General features: G+C 42.7%; 1 protein-coding gene across 9 annotated transcripts in view; it reads left to right on the top strand.

The window, feature by feature from the left end:
* Nucleotides 1-27,280, top strand: part of SLC36A4 (solute carrier family 36 member 4) — a 312,597-nt gene that overhangs the window by 28,647 nt on the left and 256,670 nt on the right. For all 9 annotated transcript variants that reach the window (XM_056561444.1, XM_056561448.1, XM_056561442.1 and 6 more), the window contains exons 3-8: nucleotides 2,840-2,930; nucleotides 5,086-5,174; nucleotides 7,932-8,027; nucleotides 16,519-16,603; nucleotides 20,330-20,539; nucleotides 22,277-22,375. In XM_056561444.1, the coding sequence (XP_056417419.1) occupies nucleotides 2,840-2,930; nucleotides 5,086-5,174; nucleotides 7,932-8,027; nucleotides 16,519-16,603; nucleotides 20,330-20,539; nucleotides 22,277-22,375 (670 nt within the window). The remainder of the gene's footprint in view (nucleotides 1-2,839; nucleotides 2,931-5,085; nucleotides 5,175-7,931; nucleotides 8,028-16,518; nucleotides 16,604-20,329; nucleotides 20,540-22,276; nucleotides 22,376-27,280) is intronic.

Genomic DNA, 27,280 nt, shown 5'->3' with positions numbered 1-27,280 from the left:
GTGTTTTATGTATAAAAGTAATAGAATTGTATTATGGTCATGTCCAGTAACCAGGTTATGTTGGGGGTTGTAGTATTATGGTCATGTCCATTAACCAGGTCATGTTGGGGGTTGTAGTGTTCTATATATAAAGAGTAATAGAATTGTATAATGGTCATGTCCAGTAACCAGGTCCTTTTGTAGTGTTCTGTGTATAAAGAGTAATAGAGTTGTATTATAGTAATGTCAGGTGATCGGGTCATGTTGGGGGTTGTAGTGCTCTATGTATAAAGAGTAATTGAATTGTATTATGATCGTGTCCCATAACCAGGTCATGTTGGGGGTTGTAGTGTTCTGTGTATAAAGAGTAATAGAATTGTATTATAGTAATGTCAGGTGATCGGGTCATGTTGGGGGTTGTAGTGTTCTATGTATAAAGAGTAATAGAATTGTATTATAGTAATGTCAGGGGATCGGGTCATGTTGGGGGTTGTAGTGTTCTATGTATAAAGAGTAATAGAATTGTATTATAGTAATGTCAGGTGATTGGGTCATGTTGGGGGTTGTAGTGTTCTATGTATAAAGAGTAATAGAATTGTATTATAGTAATGTCAGGTGATTGGGTCATGTTGGGGGTTGTAGTGTTCTATGTATAAAGAGTAATAGAATTGTATTATAGTAATGTCAGGTGATTGGGTCATGTTGGGGGTTGTAGTGTTCTATGTATAAAGAGTAATAGAATTGTATTATAGTAATGTCAGATGATCGGGTCATGTTGGGGGTTGTAGTGTTCTATGTATAAAGAGTAATAGAATTGTATTATAGTAATGTCAGATGATCGGGTCATGTTGGGGGTTGTAGTGTTCTATGTATAAAGAGTAATAGAAATGTATTATGATCGTGTCCAGTAACCAGGTCATGTTGGGGGTTGTAGTGTTATATGTACAGAGTATAACAGAATTGTATTGTCATCTTGTTCACTGGTTGATCATTTTGGGATTGTAGTGACCATAATACAATTCTCCAAGACTCTATACAGTGAGCACTACAACTCCCAACATGACCGACCAGTGGACGGGACCATAATACAATTCTATTATACTCTGTACATTATGCACTACAACCCCCAACATGAACCAGTCACCCGATATTGCCAAAATACAATTCTATTAGACTCTATGCGCAGTACACTTCAAGCCCCAACATGACCTAACCCAGTGTTACTCAACCAGGGTGCCTCCAGCTGATGCAAAACTACAACTCCCATCATGCCCGGACAGCCGGAGGCTGTCCGGGCATGCTGGGAGTTGTAGTTTTGCAACAGCTGGAGGCACCCTGGTTGGGAAACACTGACCTAACCACTGGACATGATCATAATACAATTCTATCACTATATACAGGAAGCATATCCAGTAGTTGGGGCTTGTATCAATACAATACTTTAATAAAGAATTGTATTGATCATGTCCGGTGGTTTGGTTCATGTTGGGGGTTGTAGTATTCTATGCGTACAGTACAATGGAATTGTAATATGGTTCACTGATCAGGTCATGTGACGTAGTGTCATGCACAGGGATCACTATAACAGTGTAATCTCCGCAGAGATCCACGTAACTAAGTGAGGTGTCGGCCACAGATGCGCAGCCACGTACAGTACAACACGCGTGGATAGTGTTTTGTAGTGAAAACGTTCGGCTCTGATAAATGAGGACGCTTCAGGGACTGGTGCCAGAGAATTACAATGCTGATTCCTCACCAGGGTGTAGGGTTGCGTTTCGTTGCGACTAGAGATGAGCGAACTTACAGTAAATTCGATTCGTCACGAACTTCTCGGCTCGGCAGTTGATGACTTATCCTGCATAAATTAGTTCAGCTTTCCGGTGCTCCGGTGGGCTGGAAAAGGTGGATACAGACCTAGGAAAGAGTCTTCTAGGACTGTATCCACCTTTTCCAGCCCACCGGAGCACCTGAAAGCTGAACTAATTTATGCAGGATAAGTCATCAACTGCCGAGCCGAGAAGTTCGTGACGAATTGAATTTACTGTAAGTTCGCTCCTCTCTAGTTGTGACATATGTAGAGTATGGTGATTCTGCCGTAGAATCCCTGCAGATTTGCAGCAAGAACTGTAGCTGAAATATTTCTCAACTATACAACTTCCAGATTATCAGGATCAGACTGCGTAGACGTTGTGTGTAGTCTGTTACTACGGTGACCTATGGGTTTATATAGAAGCTGCAGACACTAAATGAGGCCATAATTAATTAAAGGGGTACTCCGGTGAAAAACAGTTATTTTTTAAAATCAACTGGTGCCAGATTGTTAAACAGATTTGTAAATTACTTCTATTAAACAATCCTAATCCTTCCAGTACTTATCAGCTGCTGTATACTACAGAGGAAGTTCTTTTCGTTTTGAATTTCTTTCCAGTCTGACCACACTGTTCTCTGCTCTCCATTTCAGGAACTGTCCAGAGCAGGAGAGGTTTGCTATGGGGATTTGCTCCCACTCTGGACAGTTCCTGGCATGGACAGAGGTGTCAGCAGAGAGCACTGTGGTCAGACAGAAAAGACATTTAAAAAAGAAAAGAACTTCCGCTGTAGGTTATAGCAGTTGATAAGTACTGGAAGGATTAAGATTTTAAAATAGAAGTCATTTACAAATCTGTTTTTAACTTTTTGGCACCAGTCGATTTAAAAAATAAATAAATAAAAAATTTATATATTTCCACCAGAGTACCCCGTTAAGTCTATTTCCAACATTTTGAATGCATTGAATAAATAAAACATGGTGGACTGACTGTATTTAGAATTGGATTTGATGTTTTTTTGTCTTTTTTTCTCATGCATTCTTTTACCTCAGGTTTGTCCAGACATTGATACATGTTTTAAAAGGAAACATAGGTACCGGTCTTCTCGGGCTTCCTCTTGCTGTGAAAAATGCTGGAATTCTGGTAAGTTCTTTTCTGTGCATGGGAAATGGGGAATTTTAGGGAATATGAGAGAGGCTTAGTCTATTTTTTATATTCTCTGTACTTTGATAAGTTGTTGTTGTTTTGTGAATATATATATATATAAAAATAAAAAAAAGAAGAATTGTCCTGGGGGCAGAATATTTTTCTATTTGGCTGGGGGTGTACTCATCTACCCCCAATCCTCTTCAGCTGCCATTTCAGCTGCTCCTGGTCCCGCTTGTCGCCGCTGTTTCCTGGAACGCATCATCACTGCAGGACATGGCCCCTCACCCAATCAATGGCCGCAGAGGTGTCCTGTCTCCGTCAGGGTGCAGAGGTGACTAGCGGGGAGAGGGGATAGGTGAGTATGACATCTTTTTAATGTTTACAGCACCCACAGTCAAATATGCATAAAACAATTTTGTCACTGGACAACCCCTTTTTAAAGAGGACATGTGGTCACCCCAAAAATAGTTTTCAATATAATTGAATAGCAGCTTAGGGTTTTGATTCTAACAGTGTTTATACTTTATTGCTACATGCCCCCCCCCCCTCTCAAAATATGGGGGGTTTAATGTCTGTGTGACAATTCTTTTGAATCTATAAGTAAAACAGCTCGTTGTTTAAGCACAAAGTAATTTTACGGTTGTAATTTTTATAAGCATTTGCTATAGCCCAAAACAATGCTAAAAAAAAACAGGGCCAAAAAACGGCTGCAAAAATACTATCTTTAATTATAGTTACTTTTTTGTTTTTACTTAAGGAGGTACTCCTTAAATTTATATATTTTTTTTAAATCAACTGGTGCCAGAAAGTTAAACAGATTTGTAAATTTATTCTATTTAAACATCTTAATCCTTCCAGTACTTATCAGCTGCTGTATGCTCCAGAGGAAGTTGTATAGTTCTTTTTTGTCTGACCACAGTGCTCTCTGCTGACACCTCTGTCCATGTCAGGTACTGTCCAGAGTAGGAGCAAATCCCCATAGCAAACCTCTCCTGCTCTGGACAGTTCCTGATATGGACAGAGGTGTCAGCAGAGAGCACTGTGGTCAGACAAAAAAGAACCCCAGAAATACACAACTACTCATACATATTTTTTTTTTAGTTTTAGGCTTTTGACTTGACTCTATGGGTTTGATCCATTGCATTGCTCAGTCAGTCATGTTGCTTTGTTGTACATTTCTAGCTTTGCACGGAGATGTATGAGATTTATTGATCCATTCAGCAGACAATACAATGCTCGGTTTTCAATTACCTGTGAATTCCTATTCATTCCTCTTTATAATGTGAATTTATATGCTTGTTCGGTCTTGATTTTCATTGTGGCCTTGACAATGGATATAAGGATTCTTCCAAGAGTTATTTTGTTTGTTCTTCTTCCAAGACGTTTCTGCACTTGAGAGCGAATGTCCTCCTTTTATTATGTAGATCTTAGGTTACAAGTCCTGTACCGGTTGATTTTTGATAAGGGGGAGATTTATCAAAACCTGTCCAGAGGAAAAGTTGCTGAGTTGCCCATAGCAACCAATCAGATCACTTCTTAGATTTTTCAGAGGCCTTTTCAAAAATGAAAGAAGCGATCTGATTGGTTGCTATGGGAAACTCGGCAACTTTTCCTCTGGACAGGTTTTGATAAATCTCCCCCTAAATGTTGCGCACGCTGCGGGGGTCGGCCACACTTTTCGTCACCTCAGGCCGTGCCCCCCTCAATGCAAGTCTATGGGAGGGGGCGTGACGGCCGTCACGCCCCCTCCCATAGACTTGCATTGGGGGGGGCACGGCCTGACAGCACGGGGGGTTGTGGCCAACCCCTGCAGTGCGCACGCACACAGCGCTCAGAACCAAATGTTCCAAACGCAGCCGGAACACTGGCCAGTGGAGTACCCCTTTTAAAAGATGCAATTCTGGCTAACTTCAGCTACCACTAGGGTGAGCTGATGAGCTAACTGCATACTGTACAGTATATCAATTAAACAGTGTGCAGTAAGTTCCCTCTGGTGTGCTGTTTCAAGCCAAGTCTTTTTTTTGGATGTTATATCTAATACACAGAACACTTTTTTCATCATCCTGTGATGACCATAGGTTGGGAAACGGCAACCTAAAGAGTTGATATTGGTATACATTGACCTGTTGTTAAATGTTTCCCTTTTCAGTTGGGACCAGTGAGCCTTCTATTTTTCGGCATTGTCTCCATTCATTGTATGAACATACTAGTTCGCTGCAGCCATTCTTTATGCCAAAGGTAAGGTTGGCACCTATTTGGCGTGTTTTTGTCTTATTTGTAAAAACTTTTAACATTTCTTCCAGACATATAAAAAGTTTTGTTTGCATTAGGTCTCAGTCCGCTGCAATAGTCAGTAACAGCAGAGTGAAGAGGTACTCCTCCTCTAGACATCTTATACCCTATCCAAACGATAGGGGATAAGATGTCTGATCGTGGGGGTTTGGCCGCTGGGGATCCCCGTGATCTCGGCTTTGGCACCCCAGACATCCGGTGCAAGGAGCAAGCTATGCTCCGTGCTGGATGACTGGTGATACGGGGCGGAGGCTCATGGCTTCACGGCCATTCCCCTCCTTAATGCAAGTCTATGGGAGAGGGCATGATGGTGTGGCCATGACTTCATGAGCTTCCGGTGCTGCACCCGACACTCTTGACGAACGCCGGGAGCAGCAGGGAGATCGTGGGGGTCCCCAGCGGCGGGACCCCCGCAATCAGACATCCAAAGGATAGGGGATCAGATGTCTATGGGCAGAGTACCCCTTTTAAGTGCGCGGTAGCATGTGTCAATCCCTGGCCGGCCACCTGATCAAACTAATTACAATGGAGCCCATCTACTGTAATCATTGGGATCGGCCGCCTTGCTGGGGATTGAAGTGTGCTACCACACACTTCCCCCTTCTATTACTGATGGTCGCAGCGGACTGAGACCCGGTGTGATCTAAAGTTCTGACATGGCATTCCTGACATGTCAAACAATTTTACAAATGACACTTAACACTTTAATTCTTGTAATTTTTATTTATTAATTATAAAATCTGCATTTAAAGGAGTACTGTCATTAGAATAAACTTTTTATATAATGTAGATAATATCATATGTATATTTGTAATATTAAGTGGTTGAAAAATTGGTATATTTCAGGGTGAGAAAATGCTCTAGATCTCTTACCACAAGAAGTCCCTCTACTGTCCAGACCACTGTCTTGTCCCTGCAGCTATTGCCTGTCTGTCTCGGTTAGGACAGGAGATGTGGGTGGGTCAAGCAGGGCTCTTCGCAGGCTCCCGGCTTGTCAGTCATCCTGCTGTGTGAGGGGGGGGTGGGGTGTAACAGAGTCTGTGTACAGAGCAGCCAGTTGTTATCTGAAGTGAGGGAGGACATTTCCACATGATATGTGAGGGCAAGTAAGGGAATGCTCCCTCCTCCTCTGTGAACTGCATGTAGTGTGAGCAACATAAACAAGGGAATCAGGAGTCCTAAAAGGATGATAGACAAGATCAGCCCCAGTTAAAGAGTAAGGCTGGAGCATTTTTTCTTTTTGATTTTGTGACAGGTACACTTTATTGACAATCTCTAACACATAAAATTAGTCCCAAAAACATTATATCTCATTCTCTCTAGTACTATTTTACTCCTTCTCACACTCTCTTACACTATTTTTTCACATTTATCTCTTTCCTGTACACTCTCATACGCTCTTTCTTCACTCACTCTTAATTTTTACACTTTTTTTTCTTTCTTTCTCTCTTTCTCCATTCACTTCTCAGAGAGTGGACAACAGCCACCTCACCAGGTCAGAGGGATCCTTAGGACCCCTTGTTGGTCCCAGAGGTGGGACCCACTTATATCAGAAATAAAGTATTGCCTGACCTATAGGATTTGGCAGCCTTCCCCATAAGAAACGCTGATCTCCTCATTCCTAAGACAAAGACATTTCACACAGCCATGCAGCTCCCTGCTCTGTACTGACCCCTACTTATATACAGTGATCCCTCAACTTACAATGGCCTCAACATACAATAGTTTCAACATACAATGGTCTTTTCTGAATCATTGTAACTTGAATCCAGACCCAACATACAATGCTACAGACAGTCCAGATCTGTGAAACTTGTCAATGAACTGACCAATCAGAATGGGCATTCACTGGTAAAACCCCTGTATTACTGAAGCGTATGCACTGACTTGTGTCTGGTAGCGCCCCCTACAGTTCAGGGAGGTATTACATGTTCTTTACTCTTTATCTGTACCAGTGTTACCTGCTCCTTTGGACACCAGGTGAGGGCGGCTCCATTACTTTTTTAGGACCCTGTTTACTGTACAGGACCCTGAAGAAGCTCCTGTCCTCTACATAGACAGTGATTACAGCTCCAGCAGATCTTTTATTACTTTTATATGTAAGGATTTGTTTTATCTGTATTAGTTATCTACTTATTTTTGTTTAATCCTCACCTTTTCCTATTTTTGGATGACATTTTGGTGCCTTTAGAACCAATTCCCAGGTTTCCATAGAGTTCTGGTCTCAAAATACAATGGTTTCAACATACAATGGTCGTCCTGGGACCAATTAATATTGTAACTTGAGGGACCACTGTATCAAGGCCCTTTTATGGGTCAGACGTTGTCTTTTAAGTTAGCTACCAATAGGTGGCAGTAGAGAGATACAGCACTTTCCTTTTTGGAACAGTATTTCTCAACTAGTGTGACTCCAGCTGTTCCAAAACTACAACTCCCAGCATGCCCAGACAGCCTATGGCTGTCTGGGCATGCTGGGAGTTGTAGTTTTGAAACCGCTGAAAACAGACTGGGAAACACTGTTCTGGAGAAAAGCTAATTTGCAGAACCTGTCATCTCCTTATGTGTCAGCAGATCTTCCTTCTGTTGCCTGTTATGATCCCTTATTACCATCCTGATGCCTCTAAAGCTGGTGCCAATAACTTTTATGATATGCCAGTTGCACTTTTATTTTTTTTTATTTTTTTATGTAAATGTCATTTTTAGGTACAAAAAAGCAAACTTAGGCTACAGTGAGACAGTCGGGCTCGCATTGGAAGTGGGACCTGTAAAATGCCTCCAGCAATATGCCTCAGCAGGAAAGTAAGTATGGTTCGCAATTCAAAAAGAGTGTTGTTTTTAGTTATTTATCCAGTAGGTGGTCTTGTTTATGTTTTACAAACTATTATTTGTCTGGGGAAAACCAGACCAGACATCTAAAAATGTAATGGAATCTTGTCAGCTCTACAGGGTGGGTCATGTATATGGATACACCTTAATAAAATGGGAATGGTTGGTGATATTAACTTCCTGTTTGTGGCACATTAGTATATGTGAGGGGGGAAACTTTTGAAGATGGGTGGTGACCATGGCGGCTATTTTGAAGTCGGACATTTAGAATCCAACGTTTGTTTTTTCAATAGGAAGAGGGTCATGTGACACATCAAACTTATTGGGAATTTCACAAGAAAAACAATGATGCGCTTGGTTTTAACGTAACTTTATTCTTTCATGAGTTATTTACATGTTTCTGATCACTTATAAAATGTGTTCAATGTGCTGCCCATTGTGTTGGATTGTCAATGCAACCCTCTTCTCCCACTCTTCACACACTGATAGCAACACCGCAGGAGAAATGCTAGCACAGGCTTCCAGTATCCATATAAACTGCTATATACTACTATATACACCGCAGGAGAAATGCTAGCACAGGCTTCCAGTATCCGTATACACTGCTATATACTACTATATACACCGCAGGAGAAATGCTAGCACAGGCTTCCAGTATCCGTATACACTGCTATATACTACTATATACACCGCAGGAGAAATGCTAGCACAGGCTTCCAGTATCCGTATACACTGCTATATACTACTATATACACCGCAGGAGAAATGCTAGCACAGGCTTCCAGTATCCGTATACACTGCTATATACTACTATATACACCGCAGGAGAAATGCTAGCACAGGCTTCCAGTATCCGTATACACTGCTATATGCTACTATATACACCGCAGGAGAAATGCTAGCACAGGCTTCCAGTATCCGTATACACTGCTATATACTACTATATACACCGCAGGAGAAATGCTGGCACAGGCTTCCAGTATCCATATACACTGCTATATACTACTATATACATCGCAGGAGAAATGCTAGCACAGGCTTCCAGTATCTGTATACACTGCTATATACTACTATATACACCGCAGGAGAAATGCTAGCACAGGCTTCCAGTATCCGTATACACTGCTATATACTACTATATACACCGCAGGAGAAATGCTAGCACAGGCTTCCAGTATCCGTATACACTGCTATATACTACTATATACACCGCAGGAGAAATGCTAGCACAGGCTTCCAGTATCCGTATACACTGCTATATACTACTATATACACCGCAGGAGAAATGCTAGCACAGGCTTCCAGTATCCGTATACACTGCTATATACTACTATATACACCGCAGGAGAAATGCTAGCACAGGCTTCCAGTATCCGTATACACTGCTATATGCTACTATATACACCGCAGGAGAAATGCTAGCACAGGCTTCCAGTATCCGTATACACTGCTATATACTACTATATACACCGCAGGAGAAATGCTGGCACAGGCTTCCAGTATCCATATACACTGCTATATACTACTATATACACCGCAGGAGAAATGCTGGCACAGGCTTCCAGTATCCATATACACTGCTATATACTACTATATACACCGCAGGAGAAATGCTGGCACAGGCTTCCAGTATCCATATACACTGCTATATACTACTATATACACTGCAGGAGAAATGCTGGCACAAGCTTCCAGTATCCGTATACACTGCTATATACTACTATATACACCGCAGGAGAAATGCTAGCACAGGCTTCCAGTATCCGTATACACTGCTATACACTGCTATATACACCGCAGGAGAAATGCTAGCACAGGCTTCCAGTATCCATAGTTTCAGGTGCTGCACATCTCGTATCTTCACAGCATAGACAATTGCCTTCAGATGACCCCAAAGATAAAAGTCTAAGGGGGTCAGATCGGGAGACCTTGGGGGCCATTCAACTGGCCCACGACGACCAATCCACTTTCCAGGAAACTGTTCATCTAGGAATGTTCGGACCTGACACCCATAATGTGGTGGTCACCATCTTGCTGGAAAAACTCAGGGAACGTGCCAGGTCCGAGCATTCCTAGATGAACAGTTTCCTGGAAAGTGGATTGGTCGTCGTGGGCCAGTTGATTGGCCCCCAAGGTCTCCCGATCTGACCCCCTTAGACTTTTATCTTTGGGGTCATCTGAAGGCAATAGTCTATGCTGTGAAGATATGAGATGTGCAGCACCTGAAACTACAGATACTGGAAGCCTGTGCTAGCATTTCTCCTGCGGTGTATATAGTAGTGTATAGCAGTGTATACGGATACTGGAAGCCTGTGCTAGCATTTCTCCTGCGGTGTATATAGTAGTATATAGCAGTGTATACGGATACTGGAAGCCTGTGCTAGCATTTCTCCTGCGGTGTATATAGTAGTATATAGCAGTGTATACGGATACTGGAAGCCTGTGCTAGCATTTCTCCTGCGGTGTATATAGTAGTATATAGCAGTGTATACAGATACTGGAAGCCTGTGCTAGCATTTCTCCTGCGGTGTATATAGTAGTATATAGCAGTGTATACGGATACTGGAAGCCTGTGCTAGCATTTCTCCTGCGGTGTATATAGTAGTATATAGCAGTGTATACGGATACTGGAAGCCTGTGCTAGCATTTCTCCTGCGGTGTATATAGTAGTATATAGCAGTGTATACGGATACTGGAAGCCTGTGCTAGCATTTCTCCTGCGGTGTATATAGTAGTATATAGCAGTGTATACGGATACTGGAAGCCTGTGCTAGCATTTCTCCTGCGGTGTATATAGTAGTATATAGCAGTGTATACGGATACTGGAAGCCTGTGCTAGCATTTCTACTGCGGTGTATATAGTAGTATATAGCAGTGTATACGGATACTGGAAGCCTGTGCTAGCATTTCTCCTGCGGTGTATATAGTCGTATATAGCAGTGTATACGGATACTGGAAGCCTGTGCTAGCATTTCTCCTGCGGTGTATATAGTAGTATATAGCAGTGTATACAGATACTGGAAGCCTGTGCTAGCATTTCTCCTGCGGTGTATATAGTAGTATATAGCAGTGTATACGGATACTGGAAGCCTGTGCTAGCATTTCTCCTGCGGTGTATATAGTAGTATATAGCAGTGTATACGGATACTGGAAGCCTGTGCTAGCATTTCTCCTGCTGTGTATATAGTAGTATATAGCAGTGTATACGGATACTGGAAGCCTGTGCTAGCATTTCTCCTGCGGTGTATATAGTAGTATATAGCAGTATATACAGATACTGGAAGCCTGTGCTAGCATTTCTCCTGCGGTGTATATAGTAGTATATAGCAGTATATACAGATACTGGAAGCCTGTGCTAGCATTTCTCCTGCGGTGTATATAGTAGTATATAGCAGTGTATACAGATACTGGAAGCCTGTGCTAGCATTTCTCCTGCGGTGTATATAGTAGTATATAGCAGTGTATACGGATACTGGAAGCCTGTGCCAGCATTTCTCCTGCGGTGTATATAGTAGTATATAGCAGTGTATACGGATACTGGAAGCCTGTGCTAGCATTTCTCCTGCGGTGTATATAGTAGTATATAGCAGTGTATACAGATACTGGAAGCCTGTGCTAGCATTTCTCCTGCGGTGTATATAGTAGTATATAGCAGTGTATACGGATACTGGAAGCCTGTGCTAGCATTTCTCCTGCGGTGTATATAGTAGTATATAGTAGTGTATACGGATACTTGAAGCCTGTGCTAGCATTTCTCCTGCGGTGTATATAGTAGTATATAGCAGTGTATACGGATACTGGAAGCCTGTGCTGGCATTTCTCCTGCGGTGTATATAGTAGTATATAGCAGTATATACAGATACTGGAAGCCTGTGCTAGCATTTCTCCTGCGGTGTATATAGTAGTATATAGCAGTATATACGGATACTGGAAGCCTGTGCTAGCATTTCTCCTGCGGTGTATATAGTAGTATATAGCAGTATATACAGATACTGGAAGCCTGTGCTAGCATTTCTCCTGCGGTGTATATAGTAGTATATAGCAGTGTATACGGATACTGGAAGCCTGTGCTAGCATTTCTCCTGCGGTGTATATAGTAGTATATAGTAGTGTATACGGATACTGGAAGCCTGTGCTAGCATTTCTCCTGCGGTGTTGTGGTGTATAAATTCATAGGCTCATTGGTGTGGTTATTAAAACCTGTGTAGAGGAAGAGTGGTGCAGTTGCCAATAGCAACCAATCAGATCTCTTCTTTCATTTTTCACAGTCCTCTTCAAAAATGAGACTAAATCTGATTGGTTGCTATGAGCAACCGCACCACTCTTCCTCTACACAGGTTTTTGAGGTAATTGAAGCATATTACACAGTATTAAAGGAGTAGTCTGGTGATTTATAACTTATCCCCTATCCAAAGGATAGGGGATAAGTTTTATAGATCGCGGGGAAGGGGGCGTGCCGACCCTGCACGGAGCGTTGGCCAAAACTTCCCCTTCATGTACCCCATAGAGATACATGGTGGGGGTGTGCCGGCCTCTCCTTCCTGCGGGGCCCGGAACGGCCACTTCCAGCAGACTACCAGGGCCCTGTGCAGGAGATCGCGGAGGGTCCCTGCGATCTATAACCCCCCCACGATCTATAACTTATCTCCTATCCTTTGGATAGGGGATAAGTTATAACTCACAAGACTACTCCTTTAAAAACTTGGCATCATGGGCTAAAGAAAAATAAATTCTGGAATACCACCTTTAAATCTGTACACTCTACGCTCTGTTTTAGCAATCCGTGCCAGACTCAAGCACTCGGACCCCACCTCAGATTTTCTTTCTGCCCGAATCCGGACTATTGGGGCCTAGTCACACCACGGAATCCAGCAGGAAAAAAGTCCGCTGGGCAACTCCGATGCTGCAGCCTCCTATTGTTTTTAATGGGAAGAAAATTCAGATTCCGGACACCGCTGAAAGATGGGAAATCCGTTCGGACATGCGTTGCCATCTACTGAGAAGACTTGTGTCCGAGCGGTCCTAGTGCCGACTGATTCCACCATCTGAATGGACCCTTAGCTTCACCAGCACATTGTTAAGACGGTGTTTCCCAACCAGGGTGCCTCCAGCTGTTGCAAAACTACAACTCCCAGCAGGCCCGGACAGCCAACGGCTGTCCGGGCATGCTGGGAGTTGTAGTTTTGCAACAAAAACATATCCAGTCATAGCTGGTCTACATTTCATGTGGTATTTAGATTGGCGCATGTATGCAGTAACTCTACCGACAAACCGCGGAGTATTTTCATCTTATTTCTCTGCTTACATTATAGGGGTTTATTTTGTTTCCGCTCACTTCCATTTATTTCCTGCCAGCACCTCTCTATATGCTGTTCCTATCTCTTATTCCACTTCACGCGGCGCCCTCCTCCTCCTTTATCGTTTTTCTTTCTTCATAACCAGCGAGTTATTTTTTATTTATTTTTTTTGTTCGCCTCCTTTTTGCCATACATTAGCACATCCCTCATTATGAGTGGTTACCGGAGCAGATACAGTATCTCCCGGCTCCAGCCCCGGCGCGGCGGCTCGCCTCCGTGATTATTTGCCGCGTTGATAAAACTCGGGTGACATTACAGACAATAGTTTTGTCTAATTCCCGAAGGCAATTTCCAGACGGAGTCTTTTGTTGAAGACTCTGTGTTCATATTTTAGCTGCCTGCACCCCCCCCCCCCCCCCACCCCCTTGTGTTACCTCAGTGCCGGAGTTTACTGTAGCTCCCTTGTTTTCTCGCCGCTGTTTGATCCATTCGTAGCTATTGTAAAGTGCGCTGACAGTGATGGCGAAGAAGACAATGATGCGTAATTGCTTTCTGTCTGCGTTGCTTGTAGAAGAGTTTCCTTCGAAATGTTGTTGCTGAGGTGAAGTTAGATCTTGCAAGATGAGAGGATCAAGAATGAGTTCTGACAGGGGCCGAACTATAGGGGGTGCATAGGTAGCAGTCGCACTGGTGCCCTGTGACTGGGGGGGCCCATAAGAAGTTACCAGTAGTGTTGCTCGCGAATATTCGCAATTCGAATTTTATTCGCGAATATCGCATATTCGTGAATTCGCGAATATAGCGCTATATATTCGTAATTACGAATATTCGTTTTTTTTTTTTTTGTTTTTTTTTTCACAGTACACATCACAGTGATCATCCCTCTCTGCTTCCAGCTTGTGTGGTGTAAGAAGGCTCTAATACTACTGTGTGAGACTGGTGTGCGAAGTTTCGCATATGCGAAAATTTGCATATGCTAATTTTCGCATATGCTAATTTTCGCATATGTTAATTTTTGTATATGCAAATTATTGTATATGTTAATTTTCGCACACGCGAATATTCGCATATGCGAAAATAAAACTAGAACATTACGATTATGCGAATATTCGCGAATATGACGAATATTCGTCCATATATTCGCGAATATTCGCGAATTCGAATATGGCCTGTGCCGCTCAACACTAGTTACCAGTATTCTAAATGGTAGACGTAGGTAGACGTAGGTCCCTTTGCACATTTTTCATTGGGGCCCAAAAGGTACAAGTTATGCCCCTGGGTTCTGATACTGCTCATATGGATCATGCATAGGTTCGGATTTGTAAAGGGGATGTATTGTCTGCAACTAACACTTAAGCTTTTTCGTTATACACGGACGCTAATCAGTCATAATGATAAAACCACCGACAGGTATAGAGAATAATAATTCTAATTCTGGATTATTTGAGAAGGGGGGGGGGGGGGGGGGGGTTCTAAGTGAGATCCACAAGGGCTAAATTGTGATGGCTAGATCAAAAACACTGCTAAGTACTACTCTGTAATGTCCTCCATGCTGCTGCTCAAGTGCTATGGAGATAAAGTGGAGCGGGATCTCCTCTTCTTTTGTGTGCAGTGTATGGGAGACATCTTTGCAGTTAGTCTTTTGCCCTTTAGAGTGTGCTGTAGGGATATGAAGACTCTTGTGTGTTTATGCTGTTTATGGGAGACATTATAGTGGCTAGTCTCCTGCTCCTGATAGTGTGGAATAGAGGTATAGGGAGCAGGATCCCCTCTTCTGTGTGTGCAGCATATGGGAGACATTATAGTAGCTAGTCTCCTGCTCCTGAGAGTGTGGAATAGAGGTAAGCAGGATTCCATCTTCTGTGTGTACAGCATATGAGAGACATTATAGTGGCTAGTCTCCTGCTCCTGAGAGTGTGGAATAGAGGTATAGGGGAGCAGGATCCCCTCTTCTGTGTGTGCAGCATATGAGAGACATTATAGTAGCTAGTCTCCTGCTGATGGTAAGCTATAGAGCTCTAGGGTAGCAGGATGTTCTCTTCTGTGTGTGCTGTGTTTGAGAGACATCATAGAGGCTAGTCTCCTGCTTCTGAGGATGCACTATAGAGATGCAGGCGAGCAGGATCCTTTTCATTGTGTTTTCAGTGTATGGGAGACATCATAGCAGCCAGTCTACTGCTGAGGATGTGCTATAGAGATATAGGGGAGCAGAATCTCCTCTTCGTTGTCCAACACAATTCCAGAATAAAATCTTTTATTTTATTCTCCATGCATAAAATAAACTGAAAATGCAGGAAGGTGGCATGGATCCGTTTTCTGCAGAATATATATATATATATATATATATATATATATATGCAGACAAGGTAAGGCTGCTCACCACTCTCACGTTCACTGCACGATCTCGTGCTACGGACACCGGTACCGCTCCCGGCTTAATAGAGGTCACACAAGAAAACGTCCGGCACTCGGGAAGATGCAGGTAAAACTTGTCAATGGCTTTATTCACACACTTAAAGGCAGGACACAAACTGACGTGTTTCGCACGCTCAGGTGCTTAGTCGTAGATCACGACTAAGCACCTGAGCGTGCGAAACGTGTCAGATTGTGTCCTGCCTTTAAGCGTGTGAATAAAGCCATTGACAAGTTTTACCTGCATCTTCCCGAGTGCCGGACGTTTTCTTGTGTGATATATTTATATCATGGGGAGTGGTTCACCCACCCTGTAGATATTCCACCCCCCCTGATTAACCCGTCATAAGACACGACAAGCAATCTAATACAATAACAATAAACTAATAAAAAATATTGCAAGAAAGGATTACCTATGGGATTATGCTGCACCGGAATTTCTGATATTCCTCAGTATAAACCTAGCCTAATTTAGATGCAACTAGAGCACAATCCACAACCTAACACAAGATTTCTATAAGCCTGATAAAGCATAAAGTATTTATATAGTAAAAAACCTCTCTGTGTAAAGATTTAAACTGTAAAGTGATGTTGGAAGGTGGTGCTGTGCTTTAGGCGATTGTTGCTCATAGATGTCATACATACTGATAGCAGTGACTTCCCGGGCTGCCTGATAATTAAATAAGTCATCGGCTTTGTCAAGTTGTGAATTCTATTAATTTTGTCCTCCCTTTCTCCGATCGCTTTGCCTGCAGGAACATTGTTGATTTTGCTTTGGTGGCAACGCAGCTGGGGTTCTGCAGTGTTTATTTCGTCTTCCTGGCGGAGAACGTGAGACAAGTGAGTACCCAGCCCAGAAAAAGTTGTTCATCACTTCCCTAAGAGAGTCTAGAATTTCGACTTATGCAAAGAATAAAATGAGAAATATAAATGCACTAGTGGAGATAAAATTTCTATCCGCCAGTAAGGAATTGGTTGTATAGCCAGGGCCGGATTATAGGGAGAGCACACACCTTAGGGCCTACACCACCTTTCTACTCTTACTATATCATATGTATAGAGAATAATAATACAAATTCTGGATTATTTGAAAAGGGGGGGGGGGGGGGGGGGTTCTAAGTGAGATCCAAAAGCACTAAATTGTGATGGCTAGATCAAAAACACTGCTAAGTACTACTCTGTAATGTCCTCTATGCTGCTGCTCAAGTGCTATGGAGATAAGGTGGAGCAGGATCTCCTCTTCTTTGTGTGCAGTGTATGGGAAAAAAAAGGGGTATTCCAGCGCCAAAAAACATATGCCCTATTGAAAGGTTAGGGATCTGATTGGAGAGTGGTGGAGTCCAACCTCTGGGACCCCACATGATCTCCCGAATGTAGTAGTGAGATGAACATGCGCACCTCCATTTATTCTCTGTGGCACTGGTCTCCAAACTTTGGACTTCCGGCTATTGCAAAACTACAACTCCCAGAATGCCCGGACAGCCGTTGGCTGTCCGGGCATGCTGGGAGTTGTAGTTTTTCAATGATGAAGGGCCACAGTCTGGAGATCACTGCTCTATGGAACTCTCGGAGATAGCCGATCGCTGTTCGGAGCCACTTTAATATTGACTCTAGATCTACAGTACATTCATAGCATGTTAAAATATTATCACCCTCTGTATTACTAACATTATATAAAAATATAAAATTTATATAATGTGCATGTTTTTGATGGCAGCTTGCTTTTGTTTCTATGTATGTATATATATATAATATATAAATATTTATCTCTCTCTCTCTCTCTTTCTCTCTATATATCATATCTCTCTCTTTCTCTCTCTATCTATCTATCTATCTATATATATATATATATATATATATATATATATATATATATCTCTATCTATGTGTGTGTGTGTATATATATATGTATGTGTATATATATATGTGTATGTATAAAAAAATTAAGGGAACCCATAATTATGGTCAAATCTTTGTCCTCACCTTCCCCGGGGAACATTTCTGCCTGCAAGGATAGTGAGGATATGTAGTTTGTAATTACCTCCGCCACTCTGTAAGCAGTCCCTTGGTTTGGGAGCTGTACTTACCAAGTCCCGACGGTCCGGCAGCAATGACGCTGTGCTGTCAATCATGCCGAGGGGGCGTCCTATGGCCGGAGTGACAGGACTTGGTAAGTATAGCATCCCAACCCTGGGGTCTACTTATGGGGGCTGCAGGGGCAAATTGCAAACTTCATATCTTCATCACCCCTGGGGGCAAAAATGTCTCCCGGGGATGGTGAGGATAAAGATTTTACCATATACAGTGGGGCAAAAAAAGTATTTAGTCAGCCACCAATTGTTCAAGTTCTCCTATTTTAAAAGATGAGAGGCCTGTAATTTTCATCATAGGTATACCTCAACTATGAGTAACATAATGAGAAAAAAAATCCATAAATTCGCATTGTCAGATTTTAAAGAATTTATTTGTAAATTATGGTGGAAAATAAGTGTTTGGTCACCTACAAACAAACAAGATTTCTGGTTCTCACAGACCTTTAACTTCTTCTTTAAGAGTCTCCTATGTCCTCCACTCGTTACCTGTATTAATGGCACCTGTTTGAACTTGTTATCAGTATAAAAGACACCTGTCCACAACCTCAAACAGTCACACTCCAAACTCGACTATGGCCAAGACCATAGCTGTCGAAGGACACCAGAAACAAAATTGTAGACCTGCACCAGGCTGGGAAGACTGAATCTGCAATAGGCAAGCAGCTTGGTTGAAGATATCAACTGTGGAAGCAATTATTAGAAAATGGAAGACATACAAGACCACTGATAATATCCCTTGATCTGGAGCTCCACGCAAGATCTTACCCCGTGGTGTCAAAATGATCACAAGAATGGTGAGCAAAAATCCCAGAAACACATGGGAAGACATAGTGAATGACCTGCAGAGAGCTGGGACCAAAGTAACAAAGGCTACCATCAGTAACACACTACACCTCCAGGGACTCAAATCATGCTTAAGCCAGTACATGCCCTGGCCTGTCTGAAGTTTGCTAGAGAGCATTTGGATGATCCAAAAGAGAATTTGGAGACTGTCATATGGTCAGATGAAACCAGAGTAGAACTTTTTGATAAAAATTCAACTCGTCGTGCTTGGAGGAGAAAGAATGCTTAGTTGCATCCAAGGAACGCCATACCTACTGTGAAGCATGGGGGTGGAACATCATGCTTTGGGGCTGTTTTTCAGCAAAGGGACCAGGACGACTGATCCATCAACAAGGGCATTGAAGATGAAACATGGCTGGGTCTTTCAGCAGGACAATGATCCCGAACTCACTGCCTGGGCAACGAAGGATTGGCTTCGTAAGAAGCATTTCAAGGTCCTGGAGTGGCCTAGCCAGTCTTCAGATCTCAACCCCATAGAAAACCTTTGGAGGGAGTTGAAATTCTGTGTTGCCCAGTGACAGCCCCAAAACATCACTGCTCTAGAGGAGATCTGCATGGAGGAATGGGCCAAAATACCAGCAACAGTGTGTGAAAACCTTGTGGAGACTTACAGAAAACATTTGACCTCTGTCATTGCCAACAAAGGATATATAACAAAGTATCGAGGTGAACTTTTGTTATTGACCAAATACTTATCTTCCACCATCATTTGCAAATACGTTTTTTAAAATCAGACACTGTGATTTTATGGATTTTTTTTTTCTCATTTTGTCTCTCATAGTTGAGGTATAACCTATGATGAAAATTACAGGCCACTCATTTTTTTAAGTGGGAGAACTTGCACAATTGGTGGCTGACTAAATAACTTTTTGTCCCACTGTATAACTGTTTGCCAAGCGTTACGTATGGTTAAAATCTTGTGCTTGGTTCACCATTTAACTCTGGCAATTGTTTTTTTTAATCCCTATGTGCCCGGGCTGCCACGAAATAATAAGATAAAACAAATAAAGCCTTTTAATACATCCGGTAAACCACCGGTATCAATGTTGCTAGATTACATTTGCCAGTATGCCTTGGCACGTGGTTGCTGTTAGAACATAAGATTGAGGCCGGGTTCACGCTACAAAATTTTAACAGCGCTTCCAAATAAATTTTTCCGCTAAAAGAATGAACTTCTTCCTTCTTTGGGCGAAATACCGTGCAGAATATATTGCCATCTATCGGGATTGGCAATGTCCGCGCAGTCCTAATGCCGATGTCTGAAAAACTCTACCTAGAAAATCCATAGGTTGAATCTGGCCTTATAGTTTTGCATCATCTGGTTGGCCACATGCACTCAGAATGGTGACCACTTTGGCATTCAGGGCCTGATGGGAGTTTTAGTTGGGTCCACTGATATAGATCTTTCCCAAGTAAATCCGGGTGCCCATCATCCAGCCCTTGTTCTTCTTTCTAACTTAAAGGTGAGTGTAAGGACGCTACAGGGTTGTTAAGTTTTCCACCTTAGACACCATTACGTTTTAAGATTCCATTTACTTTCAGACTAAAAAGTTACATCCCATAAAAAGCCCAGATAGTGATATGTGACCTCTGTGACTTCTCCTGTAATAAGAATGCGCTGTTCTTGCAGGTTTTTGAAGCTTCATTTGAGAGCCCTCCACAGCACCCAGGACCAGGAGGGAGATGGAGTCTTGATCTGCGGCTGTACATGTTGTCCTTCCTTCCCTTCATCATACCATTAGTCTTCATCCGGGACTTGAAGAGCCTGTCTGTCTGCTCCTTTTTAGCCAATGTCTCCATGGCCGTCAGTCTTGTTATCATTTATCAGTACGTTATGCGGGTAAGTGCAGCCGTTCCGGTCTTCTCACTTAGCTAAAACTTATATAAGGCATTACTTTCTCTAGACAGTGGTGTTTTATCTAAGGACATCTTTGAAACTCTAAGGGGGTAAAATGGTGTAAACAGTTTTATGCACTTCAGACTCTGTTCACATCTGATTTGTGGCTTCTGTTCCACTCTGGTGTCTCTGACACACATGTAAACAGAACCTAAAATGTTGAGTGATCTTGTTGCGTTATATCCTGTATTATACTCCAGAGCTGTACTCACTATTCTGCTGGTGAGGTCACTGTGTACATACATTACATTACTTATCCTGTACTGATCCCGAATTATATCCTGTATTATACTCCAGAGCTGTACTCACTATTCTGCTGGTGAGGTCACTGTGTACATACATTACATTACTTATCCTGTACTGATACTGAGTTATATCCTGTATAATACTCCAGAGCTGTACTCACTATTCTGCTGGGGAGATCACTGTGTACATACATTACATTACTTATCCTGTACTGATCCTGAGTTGTATCCTGTATTATACTCCATAGCTGTACTCACTATTCTGCTGGTGAGGTCACTGTGTACAGACATTATCCTGTACTGATCCTGAGTTATATCCTGTATTATACTCCAGAGTTGTACTCACTATTCTGCTGGTGAGGTCACTGTGTACATATATTACATTACTTATCCTGTACTGATCCTGAGTTATATCCTGTATTATACTCCAGAGCTGTACTCACTATTCTGCTGGTGAGGTCACTGTGTACATACATTACATTACTTATCCTGTACTGATCCTGAGTTATATCCTGTATTATACTCCAGAGCTGTACTCACTATTCTGCTGGTGAGGTCACTGTGTACATACATTACATTACTTATCCTGTACTGATCCTGAGTTATATCCTGTATTATACTCCAGAGCTGTTCTCACTATTCTTCTGGTGAGGTCACTGTGTTTGTACCTTTTTATATAGGATAAAGACAAACATACGTTCAACATTGGCGAGTGTCTCACCTACTGTTCTTATAAACGTACATAATGTTTAGATGAGAAATTCATCTCTGCTCTGTCTGTATCCACATCACAAGCACGTTCCATAGGAATGGTTTGTTTTGAAGCAAGATTTAGCAGGTTGCTGACCATTATGGTCAGTTGTAAGTTGAAAGTTATTTTACCTGCAGTCCTATGTAAAAACACTTTACTGTCACTGTAAATTGTGTCATTTTACTTTCAGCAGGGAACTGATAAGCCGGAGCTCGCTGCTTGTAAAAGGAGCAATTCCAATTCTAAGCATTTACAGTGAATTTATTGTCTTTTCCTGCACAGCGATGCTGTCGGCCACCTACTGTTCAGGGATTTGCAGCTCAGTATAAGTCCGTATTTCCCAAATAGGGTGCCTCCAGCTGTTGCAAAACTACAACTCCCAACATGCCCGGACAGCCGTTGGCTGTCTGGGCACCCTGTGAATTGTAGTTTTGCAACAGCTGGAGGCACCCTGGTTGGGAAATACTGGTATAAGTGAATGGAAATGGCTGCAGTTCTCTGCTTAGTGTGAGGCTAGGACCTGCAGCAATGACCTACAGTAGCTCTGGGATCCCTTGATCATAGTCCCCTCAGTTTGGATCCCCATCAATCATAGATGCAGCAATAATAAATGTAGTTGTGTAAATTTTCATACAGATACATAATAGGACTAGTTTTAACTTTCACAACTGTTTCCGTCTTCAGAATATTTCCGATCTTCGTACTCTCCCTTTGGTCTCCAGTTGGAAGAAGTATCCGCTGTTTTTTGGAACAGCCATATTTGCTTTTGAAGGGATCGGAGTGGTGAGTTTAAACATTTTTATTATTATTCCCTATCTAGGCTATGTTCGTATTAGGGCTGCACGATTCTGATTATGTAGGTAAATATTGCGATTTCCACATGTGATTGCGATATAATAAAGAAATGGCAAAGTCCCCCCATTTCATGTCCAATCCCCACATTTAATTTCTATCCCAAATTTCACGTCTGTCCCCCGTATTTTATGTTCCCATCTCTCATTTCATGTCAATCTACCTCATTTACATCTATCCACCCCACATTTTATTTCTATCCCCAATGTCATGTCTATCTCCCCCATTTCATGTCCACTACCCCATTTTACATCTCCCCCATTTCATGTCTCTCCACTTTAATATGGTGCCGTGGCATGTGGGAAAAACATATAAAAACCAATGTTTACCTAGTCCCGGTCCCCCCTAGGTCTGTCAGTGCCTTCTCTTTGCTTCCTTCTTCAGAGACAAGCAGCTCGTTGCACTTACGGGACCTTCCTGCTCAGCCAATCAATGTCCCGACACATGACACGGATGCAGGCCGCTGATTGGCTGAGTGGGAAGGTACTTAAAGGAAAACTGTCACATATTTTCTCCTGCGCTATCCACAGGTATTGGTGGATAGTGCGGGAGACGCTGATTAAAACGAGCTCTACCTTGGTCTGATCCGCGCCGCCGTTCGCCCGCAATTGTAGTTTTAATCTCTGTGTATATCCTGCTGTAACTGGCACGGGCAGGGCTTCTGCGGGCTTACTGGCACTGAAGTCAGCGCCGCTCATGAATATTCATCCCCCTCCCACTGGGGGATGAATATTCATGAGCGGCGCTGAGGTCGGTGCCAGTTAGCCCGCAGAAGCCACGCCCATGCCAGTTACAGCAGGATATACACAGAGATTAAAACTACAATTGCGGGCAAACGGCGGCGCAAGTTTTCCTTTAAACCAGCTGCTTGGCAGGAGCACAGAGAAGTCACCAGAAACACACAGAGGACAACTGGTTCTATAGCAGACCTACTGTGTACCTGGACTAGGTAAGCATGACTTCCCCCCCCCCTGTTCCCTTGCACCATATTACACACATACAACCACACATACACACGGTCTGGGGCCAGGTAACCGTCGAAATTCAAATGTTAAGTAATAATCGCTAGAATTTGCAGACACGTTGTCTCAATAATGGCGAATAGATTTGATAATTTTTGCGATAAATCGTGCTTCCCTAGTTCACATCTAGTAGTAATGAACAGGGTACCAGCTCACCTCCTAGTGTTCCAGGCACACAGATCCACACCGGCCACATGTGTAACACGTAGTAGAAAACGAAAGAAGATTAATCCAGCGCTCTTGTTAAAATGACTCCTTCTGTATTTTATTGCTTAAAGGGAACCAAGCAGTAGATTTCACCATATAGAATGCTTAAAACATTATATAAGGTACAAATCTTTATTCTCACCATCCTGGGTGGATGTTTCTGCCCCCCCAAGGATGGTGAGGATATAATTTTATAAAGTCCCAATGCTTGCCGTCCCATAAGTAGTTCCCGGGAGGGGAGCTATACTCCCATCGCTCCGGCCATAGTGACACTCCCTGGGCATGATTGACAGCCTGCTTCATCACTCTGCTCCGTCTACTTATGATGCCGGCCATCAATCACTCTGAGGGAGTGTCAATTCTGTTATAATGATGGGACCTGGTAAGTATACCAGGGGACTACTTATGGGGCGGAGGGGGGACACTTTATAACTTCATATCCTCTCCATCCCTGGAGGGCAGAAATGTCCCCCGGGGATGGTGAGGATAAAGATTTTATCTTATATAATGCGTTGCCAAGTGATTATATATGGTAAAATCTTCTTCTTTGTTCCCTTTTAAAAGGTTACATCACACAGTGCTGGGAAACGCGTCCAGAGATCTCTGTTTCCCAGCACTGTGTGATCTCTTACAGAATCAATTTGATTAGCGTAACCTGAACAAACAAAAATAAATGTCTGGTCAGGTTCTACTAAATAAATGAAAACCTGACTGACCTGGTTTGATGGAGGACCTGACCTGACCCTCAGGTTCTGATATGAACAAGGCCTTATAATGTTATGGTAGCATACCATTAGTATATGCCATTATAATCTTAAAAGGAAATGAATGGAGGGTGGTGGTGCAGTGCGGATGGATGGGAGCCTAGGAGCTGCAGCCGTGACGTCAAGAGCGGGGAATGAAAATGACGTCACGAGCCTCCACCCCGCATCGCCAGTCATCCGGCACGGAGCAAAGATCGCTCCGTGCTTCTTATGTCTGGGATGCCGCAGCAGAGATTGCGGGGATCCCCAGCGGCAGGACCCCCGCGATCAGACATCTTATGCCTATCCTTAGGATGTCTAGGGGAGGAGTACCCCTTTAAGTTTAAAATAAAGAGGTAAAGCAGTTAAAAAAAGAATAACGCATTTAGTAAAAAATAATAAAGTTTATTACTGTTGTGTGGATACTTAAAATTATATGAAATCTTTTTTTACACAAAACTTTGTTCTATTGATGCAAGTATATGACAGTACCTTACAATTACTTGTTTCTAGAAACTGCTACAGTAAGATCTAAAAAGTGTTATATCTCATCCCTACTGCTGGATTCACAGCTTACACTGCTCAGTATTGGTCTATAATGTCCTCCATGCAGCTGCTACTGCTGATTTTGAGGGTGTGCTATAGAGATATGGAGGATGAATCCCCTCTTCTGAGTGTGCATTGTATGCAAGACATTATAGAGGCTAGTCTCCTGCTTCTGAGGGTATACTATAGAGCAGTGTTTCCCAACGAAGGTGCCTCCAAGTGTTGCAAAACCACAACTCCCAGAATGCCTGGACAGCCAAAGGCTGTCCAGGCATGCTGGGAGTTGTAGTTTTGCAACATCTGGAGGCCGCCTGGTTGGGGAGCACTGCTATAGAGATATAGGGGAGCAGGATCTCCTCTTCTGTGCGTGCAGTGTATGGGAGTCATCATAGCAGCTAGTCTTCTACTGAGGGTGTGCTGTAGAGATACAGGGGAGCAGGATCTCCTCTTAAGTGCGTGCAGTGTATGGGAGTCACCATGGCAGCTAGTCTTTTACTGAGGGTGTGCTGTAGAGATACAGGGGAGCAGGATCTCCTTTTCTGTGTGTGCAGTGTATGGGAGTCACCATAGCAGCCAGTCTTCTACTGAAGGTGTGCTGTAGAGATACAGGGGAGCAGGATCTCCTCTTCTGTGTGTGCAGTGTATGGGGGACATCATAACAGAGAGTATCCACACACTTACTCAGGAACAACTTAAAATTAGAGATGGAACCTGCAGAGGGAGAAACTGGTGAAAAATACCATATAAAATTATATAATGGCCAGAAATAGTGCTTCTTTTTATGCACACACCATACAACTATTCCTGAAAAGTTACCTGAAACAACCTTTGGCTGTCCAGGTATGCTGGGAGTTGTAGTTTTACAACAGCTGGAGGCACACTGATTTGTGAATACTGGGTTTATATATACAGGATTAGCCATGGCTACCTTCAAAAATAGCACCATACCTGATCATAGGTTGTGTGAGGTATTTCATCGTTTCCGGCCATTCACTTCAGTAGAGCTGAACCGCAGTAGTGGACACAACCTGCAAACAGGTGGGGCAGCTTTTATTTTTTTGGGAAGGAAAGCAGCCATAGCCATGTTGTTGTGGTCCTGTAGTACAGGAGATAACATCTGTGTATAATCTCTTCTAGTTTCTGAATGTGTGTGGAGTATAGACAAATGTTCATACCGTCAAATAACACGTAGTGTCAATACCCGCAGGCATACAAAGAGTCTAGAGAGTTTATACTCACAGACAGTAGACGGAATTTGCATGGATATTTTGCTTCAAACTAGAGACGAAGCCAGAAAATAAACTTTTATTTTTTTTACTTTTTCAAAAATCTACCATTGGAAAAAGTGCAACTCGACAACAGCCGCGGGCCTCTGCTCCCTTCTCTGCCGTGATAAATTGCTGCATTTTCCTTTCAATTGATAAAAGGCACATTTCCGGGACCTCTGTGTTCGCGATTTCTAAAAGTCTCTTCAAGGAACATTGACATCAGTGCTCGAATGTAACTTGTAAAAAGGAGAAAAAAATTAAGAGCCTCGGCCTTCCTCCACTTGAGAGATTCTTTATTTTTTATTTACTTTCCTTTTACAATAAATCAGCCTGTAGCTTTGAAATCTTACAGGGCCATAGGTCCCGCATTGTGGAGCTCCTCAGACAGGCTTCCCACTGTCTTTCAATCTGTCCTCCAGAGACATCCATTTCATGTCCTTTATGAAGAGTCTGAGCACAATACTTTCACGGTTTCCGATGTATTAACACTCTTAAAATGTCTCTGTTACATCTTCGTTGGGGATGAACTAGGGAAATAGTGGAAGAGTTAGTGTCTGCATCAGTAAGTTGCTAAAATAGGCCATAACTTGCCTATTGGTGGGGTTCCAGTGCCAGGGTCCCCACTATTTAATGTTCTCATTGCACACCTAACCAGGCTGCTACAGTCTCGTGATTGGTGGACTCCCATTATTCAGCCAGTTATCCCCTATTCTATAGATAGATGGTAACTTGTAATCTTGGGATAACTCCTTTTAAGGACTAGGCACCTTTTTTTTTGTTCATTTAATTAAAGATTTCATACAATTTTGCTTCTGCAGAGTGCATGTAAGGCTATGTTCACATCTGTGTTGGAGACTCCATATGGGGCCTTTTGTTACAGATTCCATTTGAATAGTAGTGACACTTCGGTGCACTGTTATTAATGCCCACATTGGCCCTGTGCTACACCCCCTTTATAAATACAGTATTCGTTACTCTTTCTACAAGATCCTAGCCAACATGTGTACGGACTGCCCTTACTGCCATCACACATACATAGATGTAAGCTTA

The sequence above is a fragment of the Hyla sarda genome, chromosome 2 (assembly GCF_029499605.1).
Source record: "Hyla sarda isolate aHylSar1 chromosome 2, aHylSar1.hap1, whole genome shotgun sequence".
NCBI classification, from domain to species: Eukaryota; Metazoa; Chordata; class Amphibia; order Anura; family Hylidae; genus Hyla; species Hyla sarda.
Note: the sequence above shows the minus strand (reverse complement) of the source record. Positions and strands in the feature narration are given on the sequence as shown.